This window comes from Sinocyclocheilus anshuiensis, unplaced genomic scaffold (assembly GCF_001515605.1).
Source record: "Sinocyclocheilus anshuiensis isolate Anshui unplaced genomic scaffold, SAMN03320099.WGS_v1.1 scaffold1014, whole genome shotgun sequence".
Taxonomy (NCBI): domain Eukaryota; kingdom Metazoa; phylum Chordata; class Actinopteri; order Cypriniformes; family Cyprinidae; genus Sinocyclocheilus; species Sinocyclocheilus anshuiensis.
Window position 1 is genome coordinate 1,179,732 of NW_015540943.1, and position 11,394 is coordinate 1,191,125.

At 35.6% G+C, this 11,394-nt stretch overlaps 1 protein-coding gene across 1 annotated transcript in view; it reads right to left on the bottom strand.

Annotated features, from left to right (window-relative positions):
* Window positions 1–5,790: 5,790 nt before the first annotated feature.
* Window positions 5,791–11,394, bottom strand: part of LOC107689729 (ceramide kinase-like) — a 27,434-nt gene continuing 21,830 nt past the window's right edge. Inside the window, exons 12-13 of the mRNA XM_016487859.1 lie at window positions 10,007–10,227; window positions 5,791–7,437 (exon numbers count right to left, since the gene is read on the bottom strand). Coding sequence (XP_016343345.1) covers window positions 7,350–7,437; window positions 10,007–10,227 — 309 coding nt within the window. The 3' untranslated portion in view covers window positions 5,791–7,349. The remainder of the gene's footprint in view (window positions 7,438–10,006; window positions 10,228–11,394) is intronic.

Consider the following 11,394-nt stretch of genomic DNA (forward strand, 5'->3'; position numbering starts at 1 on the left):
GACATCACTGCTGGTGGGAGGGGCCCCACCTCGTTTCTTGCGGAGGGGCCTCACAGATGTGCAGTACGCCACTGAATTAAACCAAATCATTTTGATGACAGACTTTGGCTCAGGCATTTCAGAATGATCAAACCAACATTTGACATGCTGTGCAATGAAATCTTCTAGTTAGTCCAATTATCCAATCACATTAACCGTTGAGTCAGTCATCGTTTTTTTTTTTTTTGTGCATAGATGGATTGATTCGTAAATGTGTTTCCAATATAGTCTGTGCAAATGTCTTATCAGATTAGGGATATGCCGGTATCAAATTCTCATGTTGTGATTAATTGCTAATGCTTTTATCACGGTATACGGTATTATCACGATATTGAAATTTTAATAACTTTAATAACTTTTTTCTTATAACAAAAATAACTGAACATTTAAATGCAATAAAGCAATACAGAAAAATTTATAAAGTTAAAAGTTTTACACAGATTAAAGGGCAAAAGAACTATAAAGACCAATAGGTATCACTTTACAATAAGACCTCATTAGTTAACCTTAGCTAATGCATTAAAGGGATAGATGTAAAGTGTGACCGAACAATAAAGAATCAAAACACTTTCAAACAATATCTAGGGCATGTTGTAGTCCAGATTAAAATGTAAAAAAAGTTTGAAAATAAATAGCCTATTAAGTCTAAATATTTAAGTATTTGGCACTGTGATGAACATCATAGCAAATACACAAATCTGAATGGCTGTTTAAATCATTTAAACACCTTTCAGAAACAGAAAGTAGTGCAGCTGCTTTGTTTACAGGGTTTCCGGGGTAACGGCTGCATTTAAATGAATTATTATTATTATTATTATTTCTGCAGTTTAGCGTCATCTGCTGTCAGAGAGTGAAAGTGCGCTTTCATCCAGAGCGTCTCTCACATGTTCCGCCATGTGCTTCTCGTCCGCGCTTGTTTACGTCAGAGTGCGCACGCATCTTTCATGCAGCATACAGCAGTGTTGTGCATTTTGACCAGTTGATGGGAAAAGTATTCTTAAAATGCATTCAAAATTCTGAATAATTTGTAATATATAATTATTCACGGTATTTAGAAGTGCCCACGATAACAATATCGTGCATATTCATTACCGTGATATGAATACCGGCACAAGTCTATATCAGATAAACAAATAATTATACTCCTCAATTGAGTGCATACGTTTTTTAATGCCCTTTTTTTAGAATTTATGCGTATCTTGGTGATTCTAATGTATTTCTATGCAATTTCACAAAATTGCATAAGAAATATGTGGATGGAAACATATCTAGTGAGAAAATGTGGGGGACGGAATAGATGTAATGTCTGTATAGATGGTAGATTTGTTGAAATTGTTATTATAGTTGCATGTTTAAAAATTGATAGTATTGTACAACTGTGATATATGATGATTGAATTCACAATACCTTCATAAAAAAGCAAAAACACTTGTTGAATCATTTTGTTGAAATTGAGTTAAACAATTTTGCTGAATCTTTTGTAGAGCAGATACATTGCCATCTTGCTCTGACCAAAATGACTTGGATGCACCTGATGTTGTAATTATGGCTTCTCAACTCATAAATACAAACTTTCCAGGAGGACTTGAATGCAACATCTATAATACTCAAACAATGCTGAGTTTAGGGCAGGGCTATCTCTTGGGTTGTGACCCAGAAATGGGGCACAGGTGTGTTCTGACAGGGTTTTGGACAGCAGGGAAAACAATCCTCAATGCAAACAATATTTTATTTTATGGTAATCTTTGGTATTTTGGCAGAGATTCATCTGTCGCTTGGTACAAGTTAGTCAAATTAGGTGGATGTGAACATGGACAAGTTGCACAGCATGTCCTCATTCTTGAAACCTATGAACAGGGATAAACATGGTACAATGTGTTTTGAACTAAATTACTAAAACTAGAAATTGACTGCCAATATGAAATCATTGAAATACAACAGAAACAGCTCTCAGTTTTGCACATTGTTGGGCTTATGAGCTTCATGGTTATGTTGATAAATGTAAACGTTTGATTTTTGTTTAGTTTTGTACAATTAACAAGTTTGGTACTCCTTTGGATCACCTAAAAGTAAAACCAGTTCAGCACCACTGATTAAAATTACCTAATTTCTATAGTCCCTGTAGAAGATTTTAATTAATCAAAATGTAAATTGTCAGGTATAATCGGTGTGAATGTGGCCATTTATGTATTAAGTAATTCTACTATTATAATCATGTGTATTTGCCTGCATGTATAGAAATCTGTATGAGAATGGAATGTGCAGACATATGGTGAAGTACATGATAAGCACATGATGGCACATAATGGGGCCCTTATTTTCACAGAACATAAAATTAAGGCCTCATGACTGCATCGTGATGATCCCATAACAAATATGAATGAAACCATTAAACAAGCCTAGAGAACGAACAGTATATAAGAGAGTACACAAAAAGAGTCTGGAGATTGCTCTGCAGAGTTCTCTCAGGTTTTATTGTCTCTGATAATAAAATATCTTCTGGCATCAAAATCCCAAGACTCTGAGAAAGATTCTTCACAATAGCGGCAGAAGCCACCACATTTTGGCGCCCAACGTGGGGCTCGACAGGAGCAGAGGGTGGAGAACCACTTTGGGCTGGCTTGACGAACAACATTTTTAGTGGCCACTAAATAATAAAGGTAGGCAGTTTTTTTTGCTTATATAATAAATGTTGTTTGCCAAAGTCAGCCGGGGCTGGTATAGACACTCGAAAATGCTCCTCCAAATTTAAAGAACAAAAAGAAAAAGGGTTTTGATTCCAGAAGAAATAATAGCATGCACTGATCTGTTTTACTATAATAGTGAATGAGGGCAGATTGTGCATGCAAAAATCTGTGTTTACTGCCCAGAGGGCCTTGATGGAGGGCAGTGGACGTTAAGCAGATATACATTGCATGCAATGGTCTGTGTTTATTGTTAAGTGGGCCTTTGAAGGATAGCAATAAACATTAAGCAGATAAATTATAAGGAAGCGCGCAAAGTCCTAAGGATAGGCAAAAATTCCTGTAGGGTACTGCTTTTTTACTGTGTTGAGGAAGTGTATCAGTGAAAGAGCGAGTAGAACTGACAGGTTACTCAGGAAGAGTATAGAGTAGTCTGTGTAAATGTATGTATCTGTGTCTGTCTGAGTGTATTTGTGACTTGTGGTTGTATGAGAAAATAAACTCTATATCTGGTGGAGCAAAAGGTGTGCCCCTCCTGGACGCAGCCGATGTTGCGCTGGAGAAGAGTGAATTAGTGTATGAGCCCTATCTAAATGTAGTATGATGTAGTTAATAATTAAATATAATTTATAAAATAAATAATAATTAAGTTAAATAATTAAAATAAGATATACATTTATTATTTAAAGACTTGTCTAAACAGATGAATAAAAAGATGGCACGTGCTTAAACCTTTATATTTAATAACTGAAGACTTCTAAAATTTGTATCTTGTTATCCCTGGGACACAGTATGAAAGTTAATCCACTACAGAGTTTCAGAGATTTGGGCTTGACTAAAAAGATCAATTGTTCAACCTAAAGGCATACCTAACGAATTTAATACAAGAGATGAAGTTAAATTAGGGTTTGAATCAATATTAATTCTAAATAATAATAATAATAAATAAATAAATACAATTACAGAAGGGATTAATTAAATTACATAAAATACAATCAGCAAAGATTCATTAATAATACTGATGAGGCCTTATCAGTTCTAGGAGAGCAATTGGACGCAACAAGCAGAATGACAGAGCAAAATAGAATAGCTTTATATTATTTGTTAACTGAAAAAAGGAAAAGTATGTGTTATGTTTGGGGAACAATGCTGTATTGATATACCAAATAATAATGCTCCAGAAGGAGCATTTAGTGAAGTAATGATCAAATTAAAAAACCTAAGAATGGAAGATAAAGCAAGGGCTGAAGATCAACTATATTATTTTTTGTGATGTTACATGTTTTGAATTATAATGTCTGTTGTATACTACATAACTGTGACAACCACGGGCAAGCGCTGAACCAATTGCACGCTCATGCTTATAACATTGTTTTATCTTAAATGAGGGATTAGGGAGAAGGGATCTTTTACTCCCTCCAAGTCAAGTGCCCATACTTACTTCTTATTACTTCTAATTTCTATAATTCCAGGCATTTATGTTATTTTCTATGTATTGTTCTGATCCTCCTTTACATGAGAATCCAATAAATTGGATTCCAAGATTTCAGTAACAAATGTTACTGCAACTACATTACAAATGCTTTGTAGTAATGAGAATATCTACTTAATTGTCATAAAAATAGTCTACGCTCCCCCAATATTTTTCATTAATCTAATTTTATTTTGCAGTTAAATATGATTTTGGCAATGGTCATGACAGTTTTAGTGATTTTCACACTTACATCCACACTTAAATTAATCTGCCAAAACCGACCACTCAGAACACAAACAATTGTTCAATGAACTTTATTTATGGATTTTCTTTCCTTTTCATTCATCACATCAAAATAAACATCAGGTCTTACAAGTCATCTTGAGTCCAGCAAGATGACTTAATTATCAGTCATTACTGAGTCTTAACAAGTGCTTGAATGCATAAGGTGACACCCTACGGAAAGAACTCAGTTTAACTTTCAACTGAAAACACACAAACAGTACTGGACAACCATTGTAGTACATTACACAGTCACCTGTCATGAGCCGTAAATGAACAGCCACCACCAGGGCAGCCCAAAGGTGATGCAAACCAAAAACCATGGCCACATTCAAATAATTAAAATGGGTTGTGAATGTTATCTTTGGATCAGTAGGACAAGGTGGTGGCACATCATGTGCGTACACAGCATGTACTGGGTTTGATTATGTCTGAAGTGGGCTACCAACAATAGTAGAATAGGTGTCAAATACACAAGTTTTGACATTAGACTAATACTACAACACAAATACTGTTACACATGCAAGAATAGCAAGCCACAGTTCATAATTCATAAACAACAGAGGTTCTTGAGACATCTGAATTGCCTGGTTGCATATGAGGACATCATTTCCATGGTCCTTAGTATAAATGGGTGATTCCCATCAAAACGGTCAAGAAATATCCTGGTCATATTTCAGCACAATAATTAAAAGAAAATGTGCTTATCAGTCATGAAAATAATGCCACAATGCAGCGCAAAAATACACAATACAATGAAATTTCAAAAAAAGTTTCCATTGTCGTTATGAAAAATAATATCTTTTTAATTTCAGGGTGAAATGTTACTTGGGAATTTCTTCCCGAGATTCACACACACACACACACACACACACACACACACACACACACACACACACACACACACACACACACACACACACACAACAATAGCGTGAAACCCATTTCCACCACAATAGAAACAATACTTCGGTAAATCGAAATTATGAGACTATGACAAATTATGACAAAAGTCAAAATTATGAGATACGAAGTCAATTATGAGATAAAAAGTCAAAATTATGATAAAGCCGAAAAAAGGATTTAAGTTTTAGTAATTTTGTCATTTTTAATCAGTATTTTTTTAGTATTTCTATTTAGCTTTAATTGATTTTTATTTCAGTTTTCAATTATTACATTTTTATATAATTATGACTTTTATTTATTATGACGGTTTTTATTTTTAGACATTTTTAATTGACAGTTTTTATTAGCATTTTTTAAAATATTTCTATTTTCATTTCAGTTTTTAATAATGACAATTATGACCCAATTGATCAATTATGACTTATGTCATAATTATAATTTACCAAAAGCAGTTTTTGTTTTCTTATGTGGCAAAAATTTACTTCCATACAATCTTTCAGTCTATGAAGGACGTGAACAATATTCCCTGTAATGGCTACAGAAGTTGTGTCGCCTCTACAGATGCATCATGGGAAATCCTTGCCCTCAATCACTAGTACAGCTGAAGAAAACACTTTAAAAATTGCATATTAAAGCAGCTGACATGCACAACAGCAAAAAGCAATTTCTCTGTCTATCAAAAACTCCTTCATTCTTCGATACCACAGGAACAATAAGATCTTTCAGAAGAAATAAGACATCAGCATAGGAAGCACAAACACAAAATTCATTATAAAGGGAGGAAATATTCTCGGGGGGTGCAACCAAGGAAGACAACGCAGAGAAGAGCGCAACAGTATTTACATTTACATTGCGTCTGATGAACAGCCGTACATATGCTGACCCTGCAGTGACATTGTGTAGCTGTCAAAGCTTGTAATCTAGCTCGCTAAAGCTACATTTTGATGCGTGAAATGTCTGGAAAACAAAACCAACTGTGGTAAGAGAGGTAAATGATACATTAGAATTGGTCAAGAGGTGTGTTTTTTTGGGAACCGGATTTATACTGATCAGATGTGCCATTTGGATAATAACAGTATATGTCTCCTTTAAAGCGATCACAGGATGTTCTGATCATATGTAAATTTGATTTAATGTAGGCTTCACTGTCTATATGACATATTACTTCATGCTAACTTTTTAAAGGAATAGTTGAGGAATTGACTTGGTTACCGACATTCTTCAAAATATCTTCTATGTTCAACAGAAGAATCTAACTCGAACAAATTTGGCAAAACTTGAGGGTGAATAAATAATAACAAACTTAAATTTTTTGGGGGGTGAACTATCCCTTTAACAGTAACACTGCTGGTAGTGATTAACAACTTAAAATCAATTTGGAGCTTTTTTTTAGTAAATGATAACAGAACTTTAATTTTTGAATGACCAACAAAGCGTTCAACATAAACCACAAACGTTTTTGGTATACCAATAACTTTATCAGCTGACCACCTCATGTGCTTTATACCTAAAATAAACAGTGAAGGTGCAACCAAGAAGAATGTATTCATAAACATACCAGAGTTTTCACAGTTCCAGGAATTTGACTTTGGGATTCAATTAACGCTACTCTCAAGACCAGCTTGATCGTGGTGGAAGACAAATGCTGACAACTGGAAGCCGTCGCATACAGCAAGAGATATCACCAGCAACTTCAAGGCCTTCAAGGACTGAAATGAAAAAAACGGCAAAACTAATACCTAGATGAAACAGCTAATCCTATCTTACACAAATCTAATAAAGCCTATTTAAATGCTGTGAAAATGCTGTTGACTCCAGCTCAGTGTGTTTCCAAAGCATCTTCATGACGATTATCTGGGTAAAACAGCATGATATTGTGCTGCTGAGCTGAAGGTGACTCTTCCATTTAAAGAATCTCAATTCTTCATGATCCAGCTGGAGGTTTCTTAAGTGGAGTGGACCATCTATATTGCACATTGAGCATACGGGTCCTCAAACACTGGCTGCTCTTCAATGCCTCTCGCAAACAGCTTGATCAATTGGCTGTGGACCCTAAGACAGAGAGAGAGGAAAAAAAAGAAGAAAAAGAAAAAAAAGAAAAAAAAATTCAAACAAAATGCAACCACTTCACTGCATGATAAAAAACGACCCATGCTTACTGGAAAAACATGCCAGTGGTGACTTTTCTGCAAAATGATATTACGTTACTTTTTTACGACACTTTCAAAGTGAAATGTCTAGTGAGAGGTGCTAAAAAACGCATTCAGTTTTACCCCGAAACAGATGAACACGAATCTGGTGATGTTTTATTAAGTTGCTTGTTGTATGTATTGTGGCAGTTCCGAAATTAAATGGATAATGTGTTTGAAAATAGCGCACCACCTGCACTCAACTCTACCCTAAACCCATAGTCTTAGCAAAAGCAAGCATGAGATAAAACTCATTTGCTGAAGCAGCCATGCCATTTTGGCTTGCATCTACAAGTCTTTCAGCTCTTTTACTGTGACTAGTGTTTCATGGAACTCGTACCTGAGCACTCCACATCACAAGTGCAATGCTGTACCAGGTGAGCTACTGAGCAAGTTTACTATATGTTGTATTACATAGTATTGTGTAAGGATTTGCAGGAAAAAAAATGTTGTAAGCATAATTTGTTAAAGGGATAAAGGCTGTTGATGTCTTACTGCCACTAGTGTTCATTTTAGCTGGAAACTGCAGGGAATTGTATGTATAGTAAGGCTGGGTAAAAAATATCGATATCTCTATTTTAATCAATTCTGATTTTTACGGAACAATATCGATTCTTAAATCTCAAGAATCGATTAGTCTAGCCTGTTTTCAGTTAATGGACAGAACATTGAAGGGCACCTCCCATCCAATATATTGCAATAAGCATTGTGCTTTGCTATTTTTAATATGAAACAAAGTCTCGGATTTCATTTTTTATGACAGCCACCATTTAAATGTTTATATTAAAAAAAAAAAAAAAAACGAATTGAAGTAGAAATATTGTCATTGTAACTTTTATTATAAAAACTTCATTAAGTGTAATTTAAATTGTATAGCCTAAAAAATCAGTCATGTTTAACCTTCAGTATTATAGTAATGTAGTACCAACTGACTCTCATGTATATTTTACAGCATCAGTTAAGATAATTTTTTTTCCTTGAGAAAATTTGGCATGTGTACCTGATATATATCCAAAATAATCGATATTGAATCGAATCGAATAGGTAATCGAATCGAATCGCAAGCATGTGAATGAGAATCGAATCGAATAGTGAAATCTGTGTCAAAACCCAGCCCTATTTACAATGTCAGAAAACCCAAACATATGGAGCTAGTTATGTGATGCAAACATCAGAATCGTGAAATTTGTGTCAAAACCCAGCCCTAATGTATAGGTTCCAAAAATGCAGGTAGAGGCATGTTTTTCCAATGTACCGGCTCAGCTAAAAAGTATTCTAAATTGGTTTAAAATTTAAACAATATAACTGTAATATTTAAGTATAGTGGTTTGTTCAAATCCCTAACCCAAACTATATGCATCAATAACATAGATGCTTACCTTAGCAAAAACCACTAATATGTTGTGTCCTAGACTAAAACAAAGTACGAGCAAGTGCTGGTAAGCAATAAATGCAACGTCGTGTTGAATAAAACGTTTCGTAGTTAAATGCATGCGCTGTTAGGAGGTTCGGGGCTCTTTAATTTCCTCTAATTCCACTCAATACTCTGGAGGTGAGTTCAGTGCCAGGCGATTGCCTTTTTCAGCCGTGGTATCATCATCAATTATCTCAACAGGTTATTTGCTTACTCATTCGAGAAACAATTACTGAAGCTGAAAATGGAATAAATGAATGGACTTCTATTTTAATTAAAGGAGGTGAGCCTTTAACAGTGAGAGGGCCATTAAATTATGAGCATTTCATTGCTACGCATTGTTGACAGAACAATGGGGCGTGAAGGAAATGATTCATTCGGGTGAGCCGTCATGCTGTATCAGGGAGGAGAACAACTCCTCTGCAGGCACAATTGAGGGAGTTTTTTAATTTTAATAGCATCTTTTCCACAGGCTCAGACCACAAAAGTCCATTTATTTACCCTGTTTAGTATGCTAGTGCTGAGATGATACGATCTGATGCTCAAAAGACCTCAACATTTCAACTACAGCTTCTACTAATCGACAAACACTTTAGTGAAGCCTGTTCATTTTGTGTCGGAGGAACATTTCTGAAGATGAAAAGTGTTCATATAAGGTCTAAAAGAGACAGTGACATCTCCTAGATATATGAGGAAGTCTGAGTGTGAGTGGCACTTATGTCCACACCCCTTAATTACAATGACAATGATGACTTGCTTGAAGTAATTAGTGTATAATGGCATACTCTTTCCTTTCTGAAACATGACACAGTGCAAAAGTTCTAATTTTCACTACATGCATCTTTTAAATTCATAATTTTTCATAATTTAGTAGAGTGGGTGTGTTATCACTCAAGTGAAGTATCTAGATATAGCATTTCTGCAGCTCAAACTTCCATTGAGTCCAATACATGAACTCATAAATACAAAAATACCGAAATAGCAAACACAGAGGGCGTATCTGGACAGGGACACCTACAGGACTTGAATGGCAGTGTGTGGAAGGATCTCTCCATCACAGTTCCAGTTGCTCTGGGAAGGCATGCAGCCACAGGCTCTGTGCTCCCTGCAGATCTGACTAAGGAATCGCTTGCCTGTCGCTCCGCTCTCTCTCAGGTCCACTTCGGAATCACACTCCTGGTATCTGGGGGTGAATCGGAACTGCTTGACCCGGTACACCTCCACAAAAGAGTGATCAAACTGAAGAAAGAAAGGGAACAAGAGTAATGCTTACTGAATCTCATGTCAAATATCATTAAACCCCATTAATTCAGCATATTAGAATGATTTCTAAAGGATCACGTGACACAAAGACTGGAGCAATGGCTGCTGAAAATTCAGCTTTGTCATTGCTAGAATATATTACTAAATTATATTACAATAGACAACTGTTATTATAAATTGTAAGAATATTTCACAATATTACTGTTTTTACTGTATTTTTCATAAAATAAATAAAGCCACAGTGAGGATAAGAGACCCTTTTTAAAATAATTAAAAATATCTGAAATTTTTCAATTCATAATATCATGGTAAATTTGGGATCTGTGTATTGTATATTTACAAAATAGGCCAAGAACTATATTTTGATTAGAAATAAACTCACTGGTTAATTTTATTAGGGGCATTTGAATTATGAACTGTTACAAGATTCCAATGCTAATGAATTTCAATATATTTGTGATTACTGGATAAAGATTGTTAAAGTATGTACTCGCAAAGAACCATTTCTAGTGGTTTAAATATTTTAGGAGTTAAGCATAAAATTTAAAGGGGTCATATGATGCAATTTAAATTTTTCCTTTCTCTTTGGAGTGTTACAAGCTCTTGGTGCATAAAGAAGATCTGTAAAGTTGCAAAGACTAAAGTCTCAAATCCAAAGAGATATTCTTTATAAACTTAAGAGTCAACCACGCCTACCTAAAACGGCTCGTTCTAACACGCCCCCCACATGTCTATGTCACGATGTGGGAAGATTTGCATAACGCCGCCCAAATGTTGACACAAAGAAAGAAGGCGTAACTTTTATTCTCGCTGTAGTATTGTTGCTGCCGCCGCCATGTCGTCAAGGCGCTGTGTGTTTCATTGTGAAAGCGAAACTACTTTGTTTGGCCTTCCAAAAAAGGACGATATCCGCTTCATCATGCCTAGAGCTGGTCGCTGAGGAAATACAACAACTTCACGCTGTGGATCGCCGGATCGGCTTTCACCGTGGACGAAGCGGAGTCCAGCCCGGGGTCGCCACATGTGGTTGCTGCAGGCATCACAATATGGTAAGGGACGTAACATTTCCGTCACATGCTTGAGGAATTCGGCCAATCACAATGCACTGGATAGCTAGCCAATCAGAGCACACTGAGCTTTTCC